Raw genomic sequence first — 23398 nt, 5'->3', positions numbered from 1 at the left:
CAGTAAATAAAAACCAGAGCAGAGGATAAACAAGCAATAAAACAGGGGCTAAAAAGCAGTAATATGAATAATAGAATTATCAAATCAGGGTATTGCCATTACAATTTATAGTCATCTCTAGTGTCACTTTTGCAGAGATCCCTGCAGAAGCCAGTGAAAAAGAGACACCCTATAAAACAGCAGTGTGGAATCTCCAGCTTGTTATTTGGCCAGTCCTCCCTATTTGTCTAGTGAGGTCAGCCAAACCACACCCACTTGCCCTACACCTGACATCAGGTGTGGAGCAGGAAAATATGGGGTTTGGAGGAAAGTGATTTTGCAGTCATTTTCGATCAGCTGATTGCCAATTATTGCAAAAGCCCTTACGCAGCACTTCCCAAGTTGCCAACAACCAGCTGATAAATAGGAAATAAAACATTATGAGAAGAAATTTAGGAAGAAGAAATTTAGGAAGAGTGTATATAAATGTATATAAATTATAGATGCATCTTTATACATAAAATGGATATGACCAAGTTATAGTCAATGTAATTTTAATTTATGATAATGTAAGAAGATTTCTGGGTTTGGTGGACCAGCAAGATCCTTTGGGCCTTCAAGTACCTGGCTGCTCTTAATTAGCTGCTGCTGGCCAAAGCGACAAAGAAGGGAAGACGCTTCATGAATCAGTATTCCAATCTCTTCAAATCAGCTTGGTGGTTTTCCCCATCAATGGATATTTTTTTACTTGGAGTAGTAAGTTGATAGCTATCTACCATCTGAGCAGCTTGCTTCAGTGAAATCCTGAACATGTGGATATATAAAAGCTGTTGAGACTTTATTTGTCTATGGCTCAGAATTCCTGTTTACTTTTGCAGAACCTACCGTCCATTTCATATCTTTTTTGCTGAAGAAAGGAATCTTACTTTATTTGAGTATTCAAGGCTATGATTAGATCTCCACTTCTGAGCCCTAGCAGTAGACTCAGGTTAAAGCCCCAAACAGAAGTTGAGCAAGGGCATTTTGTACTTTCTAAGAGGTCTGATCAGGACTTTATTAGTGGGATGAAACTTTAGTTAAGAGAAGATACTGAGCTGAAGTTGTCTATTGGAGACACTCTTGAAGAGAATCTAATTGAGTCTCCAAGGATAGTGCCCTTTTTACCTTAGAGCAGTTAGCTATCATGGTAAGATTGGACTTGTTAAGAAACTTCTAAAAATACAGTGGTACCTCGGGTTAAGAACTTAATTCGTTCTGGAGGTCTGTTCTTAACCTGAAACTGTTCTGAACCTGAGGTACCACTTTAGCTAATGGGCCTCCTGCTGCTGCCGCGCCGCCGGAGCACAATTTCTGTTCTCATCCTGAAGTAAAGTTCTTAACCCGAGGTACTACTTCTGGGTTAGCAGAGTCTGTAACCCGAACCGTTTGTAACCCGAGGTAAAGAGAGAAAAAGACCACTTACCGTTTTTGATGGCAGTGGAAATTGTGATGCTGTCAGTTGCCCTCAACTGGTTGTGGGAGGTTGATGGGACTTCCTACCAAAATTTGAATTGGCCAATCATGGCCTTTCTGAGAGGTGAGGCTCTGGGGATGGAGCAGGTGAAGCTAATCTTTACTCAGATCCACCTTCACAGCATATAAACTGGCTGTGCTGGGAGCAAGTAGTGCAGTTGGCACTGGACGTCTCACTTGCCCACCCTGTACATTGTGGCTCTGCCCAAAAGTGTGTGTGTATGGCCTTGCTGTGGAATTAATTGGTTGCCGTATTCAGGGCCAGGGAGGAATTTGCCTGCAGACAAATTGGACCTGTCTGGGGGCTATGCCTTCCTCATAGTAACTTTCACAACTTTTGGCAGAAAAAATACATTGTCATTATCCAGGTTCAAATTTCAGGGTACCTTGGTAAAGGGGTTGAGGGGAAGGTTTCTGTCTGAAGGCCCAGGCAGAGACTAATGGTCCACAAAACTCCCCAAATTGTAACCTGGCAAGATTGTTCTATTTAATTTGCGTCATGGGGGGGGATCCTTAACTGAGGATTGCCCCTGATGAAGTAATCAGCCAGCAGTTGGGCTATTTGATTCAGGATACATACCCAATGTCTATGCCAAAGTCTACTGGTCAATAAAGTCTACTAGTCAATAAAGTTGTGGTCATTTCGATCCCAAGCTGTTATCATGTCATTTTTGTTGCTTTCACGCCTCCCATTCCCCTCATGCCCTAGTAGCCTCAGGCTCACAGCACCTGGGCCCACAAATCCACTTTCTCGTCCCTTGGTAACTTCAAGAATTATTCTAAGAATGATGTACTAATGTATCATTCGTGGAAGGTTTTAGCCTACTGAGCTAAAACCTTCAGGGGGAGAAGTTGGATTCCGGCAAAAACGTTCCCTGCAAATAATATAATAGAAAGCAATTAATGAGCAGCGCCTTAGTATTAGAAGAAGAATGGACATCCAGGTTTTCTGGAGACACACAAAGATTTAACAAATTTAAGAAAGGCTTCTAGTAAATTTCCCTGATTCCTTTCCAGTCTTTACTGTCTCATAATGGAAGTGTATTTGAAAAGGCTAATGGGTACCAAGATGAAATGATTGCTTTCGGCTGGTGTTTATAAAGTTTCTCTGCTGGAACCTTATAGGCTAGAATAACAAATTTTGTGATTTGGATTGTATTACTTTTCTCTCTTTTTTGGCCAAAATTTAATATTCTCTGCTTACTAGAAACACAGACCCTCATTCATTACAGGGGCATTGTTAACAAGCCATTCCTGTGGTTAAAACTCATTTGAAAGTTGTAGAAGAAGAAAAATGGAACCTGGTGGGGGAGCGGGGAAAATGGAATGATTTGCTTGGGTGGAAGGTCTGTTTGGAACCCTGAAGAGGAACCCTCTTTTTAAGGAGGAAAGATGCATTGCAACATTTTGGTGCAGGTTCCACCTCGGTCACCCATTTCTCACTGAATCAACTGATCAACCTTTGGTAAATGAAGGTCTCTTTTCTTTTTATAGTCTTATAATAATATTGCCTTAGATAAGTGCAATGCAGTCTAAGAGGCTTCAGTTATCCCAGAATGAGGCAACAAGGATGTTAGTGGGCAGTTGCCCATGGGATCATGTCACATCTACCCATTTCACTGGTTCTCAGTATACTTCAGGGCACAATTCACCTGTGACTCTACTAGCCTGTGTGGCCTTTCTGGCTAGTGGAGGCACATCTTGCTATCCCCTGGGTACATGCTGTTGCTTTGTGGAAGCATGAGATAGAACCTTCTCAACAGCTGCAGTCTGGTTGGGGAACCCTCTTTCCCCGGAGGCATGAATGGCTACTTCTTCTGTGAGCTTCTTTCTCTAGCTCAAAACATATGTTCACCTGGACTTATGGTGATCAGTTTACAGGAGTGCTTGCTGTGCTTTCATAGTATGACTGTTCAGGGAATCTATTATAATTTAACTTGTGTTTTACAGTTTAAAATATTTATCATTACTTTGATGTTTTTTTATTGAATATTTTTGCAACCTGCTTTGTGACCACACATTGGTAAAAAGCAGTATACAAATATTGGTAATAAAAGAATAAACACATTCAAAGTCTTGGCAATGGCCTGTAAAGCCCTACATGGCTTTTGTCCAGGGTACCTAAGAGGTTCCTCCCCCTATACCAACCTGCCCTCCTGCTAAGATCTGGTGATCCACCTGTGGTGGGGGCATAATTGTTTGGGGCAAGAGAAAGGGCCTTCTCAATGGACACACCTAGATTATGAGATATCTTGTTCCACAAGGTTTGCATGCCCCACCCCTTGCCACTTTCTGCCAATTAGTGAAAATGTTTTTCTCTTCATTTATACCATAACTGCAATTACCGGTAGTCTGATTTGAGAGTTCTCCTTAGTGTTTCACAGGGCTTTGCTGTAGTGTTTTAATAAGCATTTTTTACCTGCCTAGTCACTCCTATACCTTTGCAAAACCTGCTGCTTAAAGTCTCTTTCCCAGTTCTGGCTGCTTGATCCCTCCATCAGTGCCTTCTCAATGTCTATTGTTTTAGCTTGCCACCTGGTTCTACCTCTTTGGGTGCCTGGGTCTACCTGTAGCTGTTTGTCCATTGTGCCAAAATCTGCAGTCTTGGCTTGATGCCTTGCTACTTTCTGCCATACCTAGTAGTTCAGATAGGAGTTATTCTATGTATATAATGCCCAGTTTAATTGCTTATAAAGTAAGAACCGTATTTCCTATACACCTGAAATTTGACAGGTCAGATCCATTTGATGGGGACTGAAAATATTGTGCCAGTTGAATAGAAAACACAAAAAGTTATAGGCAGCTGGGTCTCCCATCAAACTGAGAATGAAATATGAGTAAGAATGAAAATGGTTGAAATTTATAATGAAATTAATGTTATTCTAAAGAATGGAAAACAAAATCATTGAAGATTTTAAGAATAGAAATTAATGAAATAACGAAACTCCCCCCCCCCTACACATCTCCTAATTCAATGCCCTAATGTTATTAGGGGCATCATAAAGAAGAGTAAAGCAACAACCAATTTATTCTTTGCAAGTATAGCATCACATTATGCACAAAGCAAGCAGAGATTATGAACACTGTGGGGTTTTTTTTGTTGGGGGAGAAGGTGTGATGTATGAACATACTGAAGAGCATAATCGCAGGGTCCAGACTGGAACGTTAAAAACTTTCCTTAATCAAAGCTGCTGTATATGATAACTTGATTTGTCCACTTGAACCCCATTGAGAAGGGAGCATCTTGTACTTATTTCTCTTCTCATAAGAACAGTTTCTTTTGACCCTTTCCAAAGCAAATTACACTGTTTATTTGGATCCTGCTGTGGGAGGTAATGAACTGCCTTTTCTCTGCCCAGTGAGTGAGTCCAGAAGAATGTTTGAATAAGCCACATCTGTATTTTCCGTTTTATATTTCTAACAAATCCCTTTTCCCTTAGGGGTATGGTAGGACTTTGACACCTGTTTAGCTCATTGATTACTAAAGAAGGATGCAATTAGATTCAATCTCACTCTCCTGCGCTCTCTCTTTCTTATCCTCTTCTATGCCAGAGACCTATGGTTATTTGTAAGAACCATGGACCATTTCACCTCTCCTCAATTTTCTGGTCCCACTCTCCAAAGGACAGCAAGCTTCCCACCGGCACTGAACATGCTCAGCCCTCAGTGGGTTGATTTTGGGGTCCCCTCACAGGGTTCCACCCATACATATATATTTCTCAATTGTGCAAACTTTAGAGTTGCCCCAAGCCTACTCATATATCCTTCTTGTGTGGATGGCACCATTTTGCCTACACAGGGAGAGATTCCTACTCAGTTTGCTATTAAAGTAAGAACATAAGAGCATAAGAGGACCCTGTTGGATCAGGCCAATGGTCTGTCTTGCCCAGCGGCCTGTTCTCATAGTGGCCAACCAGGTGCCCATGGGAAACCCATAAGCAGGATATGGGATACTCTGCCCACCTGTGATTTCCAGCTACTACCATTTCTGTCAGTGGAGGCAGAACAGAGCTATCCTGACTAGTAGCCCTCAACAGCCTTGGTTGCCCATGAATTTTAAAGCCATCTGAGTTGTCTCCTGTGGGAGTGAGTTCCACAGTTAGCCTATAGGATTTGAAAGGAGAGCCATTATCATTGCTGAAATGTAAGTGCCTGTGCATCAAGTAAATGACTGAAGGATGAGAGAATATTACAGGAAGAGAGAAGAACAATTACACTGGGCAACAATTTTTTACTTTTTGAACGTTGTCTAGATTTCTAGATTTAGGGTATTTTTGCACTGCTGAATCAGGAAATGGCATCCGTTTCTCTCCATCAGGTCAGGTTTTTGTGCTATGTGGATTTGAAAAAAAATAAGATATTGTGACAAAATCAATTACATTTTTGTGGCATTATCAGTTGATTTTTGTCAACACATATCATCCTAAATATGCTTTTAAGAGAAAAAAATGTTTTTCCAACAACATGTATTGATTACCTGATAGAAATATCGATTACTGTAAACTGAATGGTGGGCATTGATAAAGGTAAGTACACGTAAATTGCATGTTGCTTCACCATTTTTCAAACTTCAGGGCTTGAACTTCCATTTCTTGGAACTCCTGGAATGCTCAGCGTCAAGGAGGTCTCTCTTCAGAGTCCAACAGTAGTCAGCCATCATGACTGCGTCCCAGCGACCCTGATACCTGGTCTCCATCTCTTTCATGTCCTGATGGAATCTCTCCCCCTGCTCATCACTCATTGAACCCAGGTTCTCAGGAAACCGGTCCATATGTGAAAATAGGTAGTGCATCTTGACGCTCATGTTGCAGCCTAGGTTTCTGAAAGCAGTCAGCATGTTGTTGACAAGTTCTGCGTAGTTTCTGGTCTTATTGTTGCCCAGAAAGTTCTTCACTACCAGAACAAATGCCTTCCACGCTTCCAGTTCCACTTCGTTCATTGAGTTTCCAAACTCTGGATCTCTGATGAGCTGACGGATCTGAGGACCGTCAAAGATGCCAGCTTTCAACTTCTCCATGGTCAATCCTGGAAAAGCCTGGCACAAGTAAGTGAAGCAGTCACCATCCTTGTCCAGAGCCTTGGTGAACTGCTTGATTAAGCCGAGCTTGATGTGCAGCGGTGGGAAGAGTATTCTGTCTCTGTCCACCAGAGGGTCGTTGATGACGTTCCTTTCTTTGCAAGGCACCAATTCCTCCCGCACAGGCCAGTCCTTCTTCGTGTAATGCTGAGCACGGTCCCTACTATCCCACATGCACAGAAAACATGGGTACTTGGTGAAGCCAGACTGTTGTCCCAACAAAAAGTTCACCATCTTCAGGTCAACACAAATAAACCACTTATGCTGATCATAACCAATTTTCTCCAGCACATACTTCACCGCTTCATAGTTCTCCTTCAGTGTAGTCGAGTGAGCCAGGGGTATAGAGGCAAACTGGTTGACGTTGTGTAGCAGAACACATTTCAGGGATCGCTTGCTGCTGTCAATGAACAGTCTCCAATCTTTGGGTTCATACTGTTGCACTCCAAGCTTGAGCAGAAGCTGCACAATATCTGCACAGTACGCCAAGTCCTTCTCTTCCGAGAAAAAATGGAGGTACTCTTGATGCCTGTTGTGGAAGAAGCTGATGCGAGCACTGTCAGAGAGGAGGGTTTTTTCCTTCAATCTGGATGCCAACAGTTCGGCAGAGTTCTTTGACAAGCTGAGGTCGCGAACTAGATCATTCAACTCTTTTTGGGAAAATGGACGTGGAGCATCATCTTTAAGAACCACTTCTTCTTCTTCATGTCCTTCAACACTGGAGGCATCTTCGTCACTAATGTCAGGAAGTTCTCCGAAGATAGACACTGGAATTTCATCACAATGAGCTACAGGACAACGTGCTGATTGAAGATCAGGATACTTGAGGCTGCTCCGGTTCTTTCTGTTGATCCCAGTCACATCAACAGTGCAGAAGTAGCAGTTAGTGACATGGTTTGTCGGCTCCCCCCAAACCATGGGAATTCCAAAGTTCAGACTCCTCTTGCCATTGGTCCACCCACGTAGAGTCTCGGTGCATGCCTTGCACACCATGTGTGGCACCCAAGCTTTATCCTGGTCACCAAGTTTAATACCAAAGTAAGCATGGTAAGCAACTTTATGCTTTGTCGCACCAATTTATGGAAGATTTCGAGGTTTTATGACTTCAGACTGATCCCTTTTCGACATAATCACCCAGAACTATCGGACCTGAATACTTCTTTTCATTAAAATAATCATTTCCAATCAAAACAATTATTCGACATGGCATTTTACCCCCACCATCTTCTTCTAAAATGCTCCACACAAGCGTACATGTGAACAAAAACGTCAAAAAATAACATGTGGCCATAGCTCAAAAACTTGACCTGATTGAGCAAAACCAATGTGATTTTTGGATTCAGCACATCAGATTCATCCTAAATCAACTGAAAAAATGCAGACAACAAATTTGTTGCTGACCAGTGTTATCTATAAAGTAGTATTGGTGGTCTTAGAAGATGTGAAATGCTGGATGCAATGTTTTCTTTCCCCTTTTATATCCTTGTTTAGCTTTCTTTGTTGAGTGCTCTGACTGGGAAGACATTCTGACTGAATAGCCTGTTTCTTTCTTACTAGCTGTAGCTCCTGCTGTTGCTTCTATCTACAGCCCACTTTGCCATTGTGACAGAGTGTGGTTAAGAAAGAGAACAGACAACAGGAGATGCAGGAAAACAAGATGTTTCGGGTTCTCTTTTAAGCTTGCAAAAGAGCTATTTCTAAACCTTACAAGCCTCTCCCTGGTTTTTTATTCTTGCGGGCCCTTTTATTGTTAATACTGCTATCCCTGCGTTTGGCAAACAAAGGCAAATGTTCCTACTGCTCAATGTCTGTGTCAGAAATCTTGCGCCACATGTGCCACTGATCTATTTTGCTCCTCTGCGTGCATCATTCTTAGAGAGAAAGCTGCAGCTCAGGCTGAATGGCTATTAAAAGGGGAAATTCTAAATCTGGACAAGATTGGAGGAGGAGGAGGAGGAGGAGGAGGAGGAGAAGGATAGAATTAAAAGGAAAATACTTGGTTCTGATTGAAATTTTCCCCACAGTTTGACATACTTGAATTCCAGAGTGGTCCCCCCCCCCCTTGAATCTATTTTTTATGTGTGATACACAAATCGCATACCAGTATCTGTAAGTTTTGTATAGGTCAAATCAGTAGCAGAGTTTGTCTTCGTTAAGCAATTTCTTGATCTGCTTTCTGTTGCTATGAGTTTGTATGAAAGAAGTTTCAGTAATGTAAAAACGGAATGGAGTATAGTTATGTGAGAGTTTCGCAGAGGTTAACTGGTCCATCTTCAATTCAGATCCTTGGGTGTGAGTGGTTAAAGGCTCTACAGCTGGTACAGACTGTTTTTGTTAACTCTTTATGCTTGGAATGCATACTTGTCTTTATCTCCACCAGGCCTGTCATCACCACTGGCCACCCTTGGACACCTGCCAGGGTCCGCTACTGTGATTCCTGCTGAGCTTCAACTCTGGATACTCAGCAACTATGACCACCATCTTTCTTTTCTCTAATTGGAATGGCCTGGGAGGTCCTTTGTTTTGGCCACTGTTGCACACATATGCCAGGGTTTCCGGAGACCCTACAGAGAAGTTTTTGCAAGGTTGGGGGGCTGCAGGGGAAAGAAAGAATTACCAAATATTCCCCCCTCCCTGTTATGTAGATGAATGCCTTCTGTCACTGAAGCAATACTAATTGAATTCAAGCACATATCTGCTTTTTAAAACATCCAACACCCAGCACTGTGTGAAGGGAGCCTAATTTTTCATCAGGACCACAATTCTGTAGGGAGAAGAGGTTTAACCATTCTCTCCCGAGCCATAATTGTGATGTAAACCAACATTATTTGCATGCTGAAATTAGCATTACAACGGCACTTTTAGCTAATGTTCATGAGGTGCAGTGGGGAATTTATGGCTGGGAGGAGAATTGTGGCTAGTGAGGGAAGGGTTAAAACTCACCTTCCTGTGGCCCTGATGAAACAATCCTGCCATACCAAGGCTATCTAACTATCTTTCTATATGTGTATGTGCTCACACACAAACACAATCAAACACTAGACCTGGCTGCTGCTAGTTGCACAATTATACTTACTTCTGTTTTAGAGTCATTGTGGTTCCACTGAGCAGGATCATCTTTTGCTTTTATAGAGAAGATAAGCTTTACTTGAGTAATATGCAAACCCAGCGTCTTTCTGCTTATTTTCCTGATCAGTGGTGGCAAGGGAAATTGTTACTTTCTTTGACTTGGCCAGATCCTAATGGCGCAACAAATGGAGTGTGACAGAAGCATGGGAATGGGTGTACGCAGATGCAAGAGAGTATAGTACCTGCATCATATTTGTATTTTCTTGAACAAGATTGCAAAAACACCTTTCTCAGGATATCAGAGACAACAAAGGTTGAGTTGGGAGTATCTTGTCTCCTTTAATATTCCTGTAAATAGATTTGTGAGCTTCTTTGGTCTCAGTCTCTCATTCGTGGGGAGGGAGAGAATCAATAATCATTTAAAACTTTAAAGATCAATTAGCTGAGCAAAGAAGGTGTAACAGTAGCTTTCTGCTGCACCTATTGCTTGCAGGTTGATTGGAAAAGAAATCTAGATAAGAGGGAAGATGGATTTTTTTTACTGCTTTGCCTTTAAAAACAAAACAGAACAAAACGCTCATGGTTATTAGCAGCAGCTAGGTTTTTACTCTCTGTCCAAAACAAAACAGTGGCAGGGCTTGATGTATATCACTTGGCAAGGCATTCCGCAAGGTGGACTTTTATTTTACAGAATTTATATACTGCCCTTCAACATCAGTGTTCAGAGTGATTTACAACTGAAATAATATATCAGTACAAATACATAATCAAAACATAAACAACAGCAGAAAAACTATGAAAGTGCAAAGCCTCTAAATGACTTATTTGGTTTGTGATAGTTTCCAGGGGTCAACTGTAGAGCTACCATTTTGTATAGACACTCCCATAATGCTGTGCCTAAGGCTTATGTTGGCTGCATTTTAATTCTTTGTCTACTCCTGCCACGCCACCTTTCAGTTTTGATCAGAAGATTAGACAGAGGGACTAAAGCTGTATTCAGGCATTTTCCTGAGCACATAATGGTTAAAAGTGTGGCTGAGGGCAGGGAGAAGCCTGCAAGCCTCATCCCAATGTCCCCAGGTTCTTCAGCGGCACCTTTTCACTCCCTGACCTTTCCTACTCAAGCAGGGAAGGTTTGCATGGGGATTTTACTCATGGTTGCATGAACTCGAGAAACCTGTTTTCAGTTCTAGAGCTTAACCATGGAGCATACGAACAAAGATGAATGCATTTGCAGACATCCTATTTATCACCCCTGAATCAGACTCTATACATCTGGGTTTAAAGGGCACAGTCTTCCAAGGCAGAGGATGTTGTGCCTTTCATCTTTGTTGTCTCTGATTTTTTACAGATTAAGCACTGCATCCAGGGTAGTGTAGACCTCAGTGCATGACCAAAGTCCCAGTGAAAGCAGTGGAACTTAAATAAGTTGTGATTTGCTTGTCCAATTGGTTTCAGTGGGGCACTTGATTAACTTCAGCTGCATTGAAATGATGCCATTTGGGATATCAGTGTTCTGCTCACACCCGTAGAGTGTGGCATGTCCCGTCCCCCCCCCCATTTAAATACATATTGCTAGCTCTGGATAAGTTCAGATGGCTGTAGATGCATTTCTGAACTAAATTAAAAATGGAATTTTGAAACGCTTTGAAGCTTTCTCCTCACTACTTACAATAACATGCCAATGAGACACTTGATTAAAGGAAAGCATGGCTAATTTAGAAATGGTAGTATAAATATGACTTCAGACAGCATATAGATGATCTGTGGGATGTAATGTTCCTTGATGACCTGTTAGAAACCATGGCTGCACTTGCCAAAGCACAGGGTAATTTAATATCTATTAATGCTGAAGGTATCTTGAGTTCAGTGGGGTTTACTCTACTTCCAAGTTGTGTGTATTTAGGATAACAGTCTGTTACATATGTAAAACACACACACACACACACACCAGGACTAAATCAGGCAAAAGATTGTTAGCTGAAGAAGCTACACCAGTTACTATCCTCCTGATTTTAATTGTGTTGTGTAGTAAGGCATCAACTTTTTGTGAACTTTTAGTATAACCTTTTCCCATATAATAAATCAGGAATACCATAATCATGCCTTGATCAGGAAGACAGAAAAGAACTTTTGGAGAGAGTACAGTTTCCACAAATTATTGCCAAGTGTGCAGGGTGCTAGATACTGTATTTTTCGCTCTATAAGATGCACTAGACCACAAGACACACCTAGTTTTTGGAGGAGGAAAACGAGAAAAAGATATTCTGAATCTCAGAAGCCAGAACAGCAAGAGGGATCACTGCACAGTGAAAGTAGCAATCCCTCTTGCTGTTCTGGCTCCTGGGATAGCCGTGCAGCCTGTATTCGCTCCATAAGATGCACACACATTTCCCCTTACTTTTTAGGAGGGAAAAAGTGAGTCTTATAGAGCAAAAAATATGGTACTTAAAATGTTTCATACCTGTGGTGGTGGTAGTGATGATGATGATGATAAAATAATGGAAATGAGGAATTCAAGGTTGTTGCTTTGTCTCCTCAGCCTGATCTTTGAAAATAGTGCCTTACATAGATATCAACATGAGACTACTATCACCCAATGCTGTATCTTGCTGATAGCCTCCTCCTTGAGAGGTCTGGAGGGTGGCAACATGAGAACAGGCCTTCTCTGCAGTGGCTCCCCATCTATGGAATGCTCTCCCCTGGGAAGTTTGCCTGGTGCCTTCATTATACACCTTTAGGTGCCAGACAAAAGTGTTCTTTTTTAACCAGGCCTTTGGTTGATCTTATTGACATCCAACACCCTTTTAGAATACGGCTTTTTTTTGGGGGGGCGTTATTGGGTTACTGCTTTTCGTTTGATTTTGTATGTTGTGGTCTTGTTGTGAACCGCCCTGAGACCTCCGGGTATAGGGCAGTTTATAAATTGGATTAACAACAACAACTTTTTGTAAACCGCTTTGAAGTTATTTTGTTTTTAGCAATCGAGCGGTATATACATTTTCTTTCGAAAAAACAGAGTACTTTCATAATGTTTCAGGGTGGTGACCTGAATGAAGGATTCACTTTCACTTTATGCTGCACATTATAAGCTGCAGCACCGCAGACAGTGTTATTCTGAATCTTCGAAAAAGAAATGTAAAAAATTAATGCAGGGATAAACAAAAAGCAGAGGACTGTTGCTGCAGGCTAGTCTATGTCAGTGGTAAATGAACTCTTAAGTAACAAAGATCCCACTTTCATGTCAGCTTTCTTGTAATAAATGAGATTTGAAGAATATGGAAAATTTAATTATAAGAGTCTATAGCTTTCTTTTTGAACTTCCATCCAGAGTTCAGTTGTTGAATGAATTAATCTGCACACCAAAAATGTGGGGGGAATGATGCCTTCCTGGTTTGTCTTTTTAAAGGTGGGGAAATGGGTGGATTGTGGTGTGGCTGTACATTTTTGGTTCCCTGCTTCCTTCCTTCCTTCCTTCCTTCCTTCCTTCCTTCCTTCCTTCCACAAAACCTTTGGCAAACTGCCCAAATACCCGAGTTAAAAGAAAAGACAATTTCCTTATAGGTCACAAATTCATTTTATAGCTGGGTTGAACTTTGGAGAACCTCCAGATTTGGAGCATCTCCAGAAGTCAGCCATCCCAAGGAAAATGTGATCTCTATAACACCTGCCATCACTGTACCTTAGAAATCATCTGCTTTCCTGTTTCATTTGGTTTCATTCCAATATAACCATTACTGGGCTGATACAGGTGGTAGCTGTTGTTTTTAACCATGCTTCCCATTTCTATCATTGTGCACAAAAAACCTTAGCAGCATGCGAGCGGCTATCTAACTGCGATATCTTTGCTAGATTATAGGTAAAGTTACCCCTGACCTTTAAGTCCAGTCATGGACGACTCTGGGGTTGCACGCTCATCTCGCTCTATAGGCCAAGGGAGCCAGCGTTTGTCCACAGACAGCTTCCAGGTCATGTGGCCAGCATGACTAAGCAGCTTCTGGCGAACCAGAGCAGCGCACGGAAATGCCATTTACCTTCCCGCCAGAGCGGTACCTATTTATCTACTTGCACTTTGTTGTGTTTTTGAACTGCTAGGTGGGCAGGAGCTGGGACCGAGCAACGGGAGCTCACCCCGTCATGGGGATTCGAACCGCCAACCTTCTGATCGGGAAGCCCTAGGCTCTGTGGTTTAGACCACAGTGCCACCCGTGTCCTATTTGCTAGATTATAGAATGGCCTAAACAACCAGCTAACATTAATGGGTGATGATACTTGAACATCAAGAAATCAGGAAACTCTTTCCTTTCTCAGGAAAAACGTGGCTCCTGGGGTGGGTATCCAAAGAACAATCTTGTCACAGCACCATATGGCAGCTGTAGCAAGTTCCTTCATTAATGGTAAAGGTGCTTTGATAAATGCAGAGATATCTTTTGCAGAAACACAGTGAGGGAGGCATGATCACTGAAGAATTGCCTCTTAGCAATTCAGAATTCCACAGGGGCTACTGAAGCAGAAATGAGAGTGTGCAGCAGAATTTGTTTCACTTTTCATTGGTTTCTGAGGTCATCAGATGCCTTCATATGATTGTTGAGATTGTACTGTGTGAAGTCATAAGTTCTTATTCCAGATTTCAGTGGTCAGATGCTGTCGTAATAAGATAAGAAGAGCCTATTGGTTCAGGCCAGTGGCTTACCTAGTTCAGCATCTTGTTCTCACAGTAGGCAAGCAGTCATTTGGTATGTTGCCATTGCTTTAGGAAAAATAAGGAGAAGATGGATGGACAAAGCACTCCCTCCCTCCGCCACATCTGGGGAAAATGGGTGCTAAGCTACACTGACAGGTTCAGGGGCAGACTGTGGTCTTTCAAATTTCAGCGGTGCCCTTTGCCAGGCCAAATTTGGCACCCCTGCCTCTCACCCTCTGTTCTGCTCAATTCCTTACATCATAGCTGTGGCACCCAATGAGGCAGGCTTCAGCTGATCTAGCTACTGTGGCCTGATCCACATCTTTCCAGTGATTTCTTGTTGTAAGGAAGGTGATATAGCAAAGCATTTTTCCAGGTACATTTCTCCCAGTTGGGAAAACACTCCAGAGTAGGGGTGTGGGAGAAATGATCATCACATTGAAAGCAGACAGCTGTGCCAAAATGAGAGAATCTTTAACTATTCAGAAGTGTTCCATGTTTCTGCCACAGATCCATAGTTTGCTTGTCATGTATTTTAATGCTATAAACTACTCTGATGTATCATTTCCAGAGTTGAAATGGTTAGAAATTGATTTTAAAAATAGTGAAATTTGTTGTCCTAGCAATAGTCCCTTCAGAATAGATTTTCAGTAAAGAAACTTGTTTGTGTTGGCCAGCACACTGTATAGATTGGATCCAAATCTCACTCAGCTCCTCAGAGCTAAAGAAAGGATGCTGATTATGGATTCAGAATGAGGGAGCTTTGTGGACTCTGGAGGAAGAGGATCTGGCAGTAGAATGTGCTCCAGGCTTTTGAGGATTTTGTGAAACATTTTGCTTTTTCTCTGAAGCACCTAGCAGTAGGATCTGTGTTGCACACAGCAGGGAGGGATAGATGAGACATAACTATGGAATAATAGTTGGTTGGATTCCTGCAGACAATGACGGTGTTATCCCACTTGAATTAATCATCACTCAGCTCTAGCCATACTCTTCCACCTGAATAAAAGCCAGTTATTAGCCCCATTATATTAGAATTGGACCACATATAATACTTTTAAAGTGTTAAATTATGTTATTTAATCAGAATTTAATCTGAAGCTTTAACGTTCTCCATAATTAAAACAATGCATGTATTTGGGAAGCATACTAAATCAATTATCTCAGTACAGTAGCATTTCATTAGTTTTTCAAAGGATGTGTGTATATTTTCTAGAACTCAACAAAACAGTTTGAAGGTTCAGGCAAGTTTTATTTAGCACCAATACTGCATCAAGTCTATAAGACATGGATTATGTGACGAGACTCTGGCCAGGCAAAGCATATTTGTCCCCATGGAAGAAGACAGGTTTATTCAGTACATAACTGAAATACTTTACTGCTAAATTTAATGTGGGATTAAAATGTTCAAAAAGGTTGCTGCAGCTATAGAATTTGAAGGATATAATAGGTTAACAGGGTAAGATTTATTTAATATTGATGCTTGTAGACCTAAGTTTGTGGATCTTTTAGTAAGGTGGGGTAGGATTTGTCCTTTCTATTTTTTTCTGTTGGATAAATACACCTTTGGAATTTTTTTGCTCTATTGTAATTTATTCTGTTTGGCTTTAAATGGTTCAGAAGCTGTTTGGTATTTTATATATCTGTAAGTTGCTTAGAGACATTTTTTGATAGAAAGTCATGAATAAATGCAACAAATAAATAAACCAGTTCTAGAAAATACCATCCTTTTAACCTCTTCATTTCCTGAAATTGTATAGCTACACTCAGCTGCCTTTTCAAAGTGACATTTAATCCCACATTAAATTCTGTAATAAGGTATTTCACTTATGCGCTGTGCAGATCTGTCTCTGCAGTGGAGATGAATATGCTCGCTGCCTTTGAAAAAGTTGTCCTTTTTTCCCTTTGCCCCAGCCTGAGAAGAAAAATGGTGGTTATCCCATATTATTTTGCACTGAATAAGGTGGGTGAAACTGCACTTGAAAATGACATAGTTATTTTTGCCTATGAGAATAGAAATAGTATGTTCTTGAACTGCTCATATCTCTTCAACAGTACACCAGAAAACAGTAATAAATTACTGTTGGAACTTCCAGCAATAATTTACAGCAAACAGCTACTGATCAAGTTGCAAACCATACCCCAGTACAAGCACATAAAGCAGTAGTTCTGGCAGTAAACCAATGATAAAATGCCAATGCAAATGTACCCCTACATTTGATTCATAGATCATGCTGGTTGACCTATTTCTTGTGACAGATAGCAGATGTACCAGAAGCAAAAATACAATATTAAAGAAGTTAAAATATATTCAAGCTCCATAAAGAGTCCCAAACTATAGGTTTAATTCCAGCATAATTTCAAATGCCTTAATAAAAGATCTAACAATTTTTTTTTTGAGGATCAGAACCAAACCTTCCAGAGAGCTAGCTGTGTTAGTTGGTTGCTGCAAAAACAGCAGAGTCTCACGGCACCTTAAATTTCTTCTGGCATAAACGATCCTTGAGTAGAGGCCACTTCATCAAACGTGTGAAGTGGCATCCTCTGAACGTACATCAGGGAAAGTGTAAAATGTGAGTTTGGGAGGCAATGAAATGCAAAAATCAGAGTCTATGACCAGCACTTATTCATTTGATTAGCAAGTTTTCCCATTATCAGGCTATGTGTTAAGATCTGTAGAGGAGCCCTCCCGATAGTCCCACCACAGAGCCAAGTGGGGTGTGTGGTTACCCAGGAAAGAGCCTTTGTCTGTTATTCAGAGCCACATGAAAACACATCTATGTGCCCAGACTTTTATGAGGATCTGATATTATTCATATGACTATTTTATTTAACAGAATTTAACACAGCTATTTACAACGGCAGTAATTGGTGATAAGACTGAATTAGCATTTGTAGTCAGGTAGGAAACGATGATTTTTTTAAAAAAATTATTTAACAAAATTTATATACTGCTTGATTGTAGGAGAAACTCTAAGCAGTTTACAAGAAATACTAAAATTGTCAGTTAACATCTACTGTATGTGTCTGGATTGGCTTGTTGAAACAAAGGTGCCGCAAAAGTACAGCTATTTATTTATTTAGTTGATAACTCAGTTGGCTAGAGAATGGTGTTGATAAATGCCAAGGTTACATGGGACAGATGCATATTTCTGCATTGTAGGGGGTTGGACAAGATGTTCCTCAGGGTCCCTTCCAACTCTACAATTCTATGATTCTCTTTATTTCGCTATTATCTCTATCCAGACTCATACAAATAGAATCAATCTTTGCTTTTAGTTTCCATTCTGCTATTTCATGCCGCCCCCTCAAATTCATCTATTTGGGAATGGTAGTTTTCAAACTTCTTCTTCCATGCAGATTATATTTTGGATTTGAATATTTTAAAAATAGCAATATTGATATTTTGTTTATCAGGTGGCATTTATGTGTTACAAGACAAACTATTGAAAGGCAAGAGGGTATTCTGTGGTACTCAGTGCCAGTACACTCATATCTTGATAAAAGTGCCATGGGTGCCGGCACAAAATGGCTGCAATGGTCAGTAAAAAAAAAGAGGGGGCAGTGCTCTGTACTGGTGAGTTTCACCATACAAAAGCATTGGCCTTCTTGTGAAGATGCAATTAACCTGGTGAATATTAGAGAATTATATTTTAGAGAATAATATTATATCTCTGGGCACTTTCATACTGCCTGTTTATTTAGCATTCATCCTGATTTGTTGGCATGGAGATTAGATGGTGCTGGCTATTTAATGAGCATTCACACTGGCATATTTGTGGGAAGGCTAAATGAAATTGCATCAAAGAAACTGTGATCCCACCTCAAAATAGCAATAGTCTGGAAGTACCCTCAGTTGGGATTACGGCAAATTAAATTAGTTATTTAGCTCTTGATTCAAAACCTGAATGTTATCTCCAACTAATGCCTCTCCTTCAATAATCTCATTCTTAGTAGTCATTGTAGCTGGAAAGGCTGCAAATAAAATAATTGGAGTTGTGAAATACTAAAGGACCTGTGTGTGGTTTTGAGCCATGGATATGTTTTTTCATTGATATTTCCAATAGTGCTTCATTAGAATCTCAGTCTGATTCACTTGCTGTAGAAACACTTCTTTCCCTCCCTGATATTGCCACTCTTTATCCAATAGTTGATCTCACTCTTGTGATTGCTGATTTGGCTAATTTTGTTAAAGTTCATTTGGGTAGTTGAAATGTCATGGTGATTAAACTCAAGAGCATTTCGCTAGGTGCCAGGTTGAATTGGTTTGAACAATCTTAACCCCTCTGCTCGAACTGAAGTAGCCTCCTGCTGATGCTACGATAATAGGCAAAATTACAGTGGCTCTAGAATAGCGACTACATGCCTTGTGAACTAGCCTATGACATTTTTATGTGGGCTGCTTGGATGTATTAAACAACTGTAAATTTAAAAGGAGATGGCTTTTGTAAAGAATTTTCTTCATTTTAATGTATGGAAAAGATAATGGGAGTAGTATTGTTAAAATTTAATTTTAATTCAGGGAGATTTCAATGTTGGGAAGGAAATAATCTAAATAATGCTTGCTAACATGTATATGATGTGGATGCAATGCAGATAAAGCAACAGGCAGAAACTCGTGAAATCAACTGGACTAAAACACACTGCCAAACTCCTGTTACAATATATTTCAGTGGGATTTAACTTTCTCTGGATTTCATAGTATGTATGTATGCATATACATATGGATAGTGTTTATGACCCATACTTTATCCACACCTGCTTTTTCTCCAGTCTCTGCTGCTTCAGCCCCCTGCCAGGTCACTGACCCACTTTTGAAAAATGTTGTTGGAGTTTATAATTGGTTTGTCAATTTGGTGGCAGTGTTGGTGGTGTGCCTGCTGAAGCAGAAACTGATGAAAAGTCATGGTGTGCATGCATATCCATCTTGGAAATTATATGTATATTAAATTCTCTCTCCCCTTCCGCCCCACCTTGCAAAGCATTAGGACTTCTGCTAGTGAGAACCATCTAGGTTTACTCCAGTTGGAAACTGAAAACTCTGCTCTGGAAAATAACTGCTCCCTGATCTCAGCTTCCCAAACTCTTTGCTGTCTAATAATTACAAATCGTCACAGTAAAAATGCTTGCTACAGTGGAGATTACAAAAAACCTGTAATATACCTCTTCGATCCCACCTACATAACCCTGTTTTCTCATTTATTTAGATGCAACCCCTTCCAAGTATTTATTGGTAGTCAAAACACATAAACCCTGCTCATTTATCCCCCTCCAGTGGCTATTGCGTATTTTGTGGCATATACGGTTGTCATTATTTTGAAAAGCATAAAAGAGGACACATTTACATGCCCATGAAAAAGAGGACATGTCCTGGAAAAAGAGGACATATGGCAACCCTACTTTCAGCTCTGGTATTTCTGTAGTAGTTTCATTTTAAATTAAAGAAAACAACAACAACGATGATGATGTTATTATTTATACTATACCCATCTGGCAAAATATAAAAAATAATAAAATCAAAAATATTGATTTAGTGACAAGTGCTTATAATCACACAGGCATATTTCCCCCTTAAAGAATTCTGGACACTGTAGTTTCAGGGGTGCCAGAGTTGTAACTCTACAAGGGGTAAACTATAGTGCTCAGAACTGAGGTGAACAAATGTGTTTTGAATGTGCTTTAAGGGCATAGTGCGTACACAGGTTAAGCCAACATTGGGCTGGACTAATGTCTTACTTTGGTAATAAACTGGATGAGAGCCAAGGGCTCCATCAGTCACCCACTACTTGATTTAGCCCTTTACCACAAACAATATTTTTGAAATGGTTGCAATGCTTTGCTAAACTGTAACCTGAGCTCCTTGTGGAAAACTTTGAAGATCCCTTTCACCACCCCCTCCAAGTTTCCGTGTGTGGCCTGGGACATTTTATCTCTGTGTTTAATAGGAAAATGGGGATAGAGGCAGCCTGGTTCTCAAAAGTTCTCCTTGGATTGGCACAGGATTTTCCTGGGTCAGAAATGGGTCACTCCATCTATCCTACAAAAGCCACCCACCCAGCACACTGCCTTCTTTCTTTTTACCTGTTTTAATTTTGCAGTGAAGCTGAACTGGCAGCAGTAGTAATAGAACAGCCACTTTAACTGATGGTCAGGGATGATGGGAATCTTGGCATCCCAAGTTGGAGCAGGCTGGTCTAGATTGTATATGGTTAATGGGAATGGGGAATGGGGGACAGAGCAATGGTCACCAACAGTTTACTCTGTAGGAAAGCTGTTGGACTAAATCACTTTCCTTCCTTCGAATTCTGATTGTAGGATTTAAAGAAAACCAACCAACAATCTGTGAGCATCTTATGCCTTTCTCATGTTGTATTTTGCTGTATTACACATGCATAATTATAGGTACAGCCATGCACCTAAATGCAAAGCAACAAGAGCATGGTTCCCTCTTCCCTATGCTGTCCTGCCATTTCCTTCTTTTAACACCTGTGCCTTCTTTTCTCCTCTTACAGGATGAATCGTCCATGTTCTTCCAGTTTGGTCCATCAATAGAACAGCAAGCTTCTGTCATGCTCAACATCATGGAAGAATATGACTGGTACATCTTCTCCATTGTCACTACCTACTTTCCTGGCTACCAGGACTTTGTCAACAAGGTCCGTAGCACTATTGAGAACAGCTTTGTGGGCTGGGAGCTAGAGGAGGTGCTCTTGCTGGATATGTCTCTGGATGACGGAGACTCAAAGATCCAGAATCAGCTCAAGAAACTCCAGAGTCCTGTCATCCTCCTTTACTGTACTAAGGAAGAAGCCACCTATATCTTTGAGGTGGCTAACTCTGTGGGTCTGACGGGGTACGATTACACATGGATTGTACCCAGCTTGGTGGCTGGAGATACAGACACAGTCCCCTCTGAATTCCCCACTGGACTTATCTCTGTGTCATATGATGAATGGGACTATGGCCTTCGCGACAGGGTGAAAGACGGAATAGCCATAATAACCACGGCTGCTTCTGACATGCTGTCTGAGCACAGCTTCATTCCTGAGCCCAAGAGCAGTTGCTACAACACACAGGACAAGAGGATCTACCAATCAAACATGTTAAATAGGTAAGGGAAATCAGCATAATGGGTTGTCAGTAGCTGGCATGTTCTAACCATCACAATGGATATTTGTCTTATTGAATGCTTTAGGAAGAAAACTTCCAGCTGGGTCTGATTTCTGGGGTAAACAGGTAATCTGTCATGGTTCTTTGTTTCTTGTACAGTGTTCATTCATGCTAACTCAAGAGTAGTTTTGAAATTAATTCAGAATGAGGAACTGGTCGATTATAAACTCATTGGTTGTGTCAACAGAAAATAGAAGCAGAGTAACAGCTTCATATTAACAGTGTTTGTACACATACTTAAGGGTGAAAGCTATTTTTGTTAATTTATATGTGAGGGCTTTCTGCAAGTGAGCTGATCTTCAAAGTTGTAAAGTACAGTACATTATTAAGATTTATCAAAGCAAAAGCTGTACGTGCTATATAAAGAGAGATGGGTTTTAGACTGGCTTGGCAGGTCAGTAGCAGAAGGACCAAGAGTGGCAAGAAAGAAATGTCTTAGGGCAAGAGTGGCAAAGGACCCGAGGACACTTATGGGTTACCATAAATGTACTAGGAATTGGGTTATTCATTCATTTCATAAATTTATACTCTGCCTTTCTCACATGTTGGGATTCAAGGTGACTTATGACATTTAAAAACAACATTAGAAATTAAAAGGAATAAAAACAAGCTAGCTAAAAACAGTAATTAAAATATCGCAAACACACTTTAAACAAGCAATGATATTATAATAAAGGGAGATAGTGTTAAGTTGTGGGTGAACATATCAGACGACACAGCAATTCTTCAAACAGCTCTTGTTTATTCACAGGCCAGAACAGAACTGAACTGAAGGGTTCAGCCAGCCTGCTTATATAGAGCTCCACTAGAACGCAACAGTAACCATTTTCTGTAACTATCCAATCACTGAACGTCACTTTCAATCCCTTATTTGCATATGTGGACCTGAGTGAAAACTATCTACAGTATCCCCCTGCTGGCCCAGGGTGAGAACTTCAGTACATAACAGATAGGGGACATTTGGGAAGTTTTCTGATCAGTATCGGGTGGTGTGGTGGGACTGGTCCGCTCCCCTGACCTCCCTCTGACTGAGTCAATATTGCATACCAAGAGAGAGTGGGGAAGGCACAAGGCGGCGACTAGGTCAGGGCGGTGCAAACACAATACCAGGAGCACTGGATTGGCTCCACTGGTGTATCTGTCTTTGCCTGGCCTCACTGCTGCCTCATCCATCACAATCTCCATCCTACTATGCAGCAGCAACTCAGCTGGAGGGAGGATTAGTCCCACCATGCTGTCCACTACTATTTCTACTCCTGAAGCATAAAGCAGCCTCCCCCATGCTTGGATGGACAACACACTTGCACCACATGTGGCCCAAAGGGAAGGACAGGACATCCTGCAATAGGAAGCACAGCCGTCTGCTTCTTGCAATATGAGCTCAGCCATTGGCTGTGTTGTTCTCTGGGTTCCTTCTCTAGACAGCGTAAGGGCTGAATGGAAAGGGTGGCAAGGACATGGCAGCAGAAATCTTCACTACAGTTCTGGCTTGCCACAGCCAGCCCTTAATGGATATCTTTTCCAGGAAGGACTCAGTTAATTTTACAGACCAGGATAGGAGATGATTTCAAATTACGGACCTGAACAATTTGGCCCCACTGATTGTGTGCCTTTAAATGTTGTAGCAGCTCTGTGGGATAAACCCACAAGAAGGAATCTCCCACTGACAGTCTTGTAGGGTACCAGGTTCTTATTGATTTCAGCAGCATGTACCTCAGTATAAATGTGTCAAAAGTTGTGACCTTAAAAGGTTAAGCTAGGAATGAAGCTTGTGTCTTACCTGCCTATAAAATCACTACAATTTTGTTGTTGTTGTTGCTGCTGCTGCTGTTGCTGCTGTTGCTACTGTGATGGTTTCAGCTATCAGGGAAATACATATTTGTACTGTTGTGCAGCAAGGACAGACT

At 41.1% G+C, this 23398-nt stretch overlaps 1 protein-coding gene across 15 annotated transcripts in view; it reads left to right on the top strand.

Moving 5' to 3' along the window:
* Window positions 1-23398, top strand: part of GRIN2B (glutamate ionotropic receptor NMDA type subunit 2B) — a 282448-nt gene that overhangs the window by 130821 nt on the left and 128229 nt on the right. For all 15 annotated transcript variants that reach the window (XM_083400265.1, XM_083400272.1, XM_083400273.1 and 12 more), the window contains one exon: window positions 20834-21432. In XM_083400265.1, the coding sequence (XP_083256391.1) occupies window positions 20834-21432 (599 nt within the window). The remainder of the gene's footprint in view (window positions 1-20833; window positions 21433-23398) is intronic.

This window comes from Podarcis tiliguerta, assembly GCF_965153285.1.
Source record: "Podarcis tiliguerta genome assembly, chromosome: 10".
NCBI lineage: Eukaryota > Metazoa > Chordata > Lepidosauria > Squamata > Lacertidae > Podarcis > Podarcis tiliguerta.
Note: the sequence above shows the minus strand (reverse complement) of the source record. Positions and strands in the feature narration are given on the sequence as shown.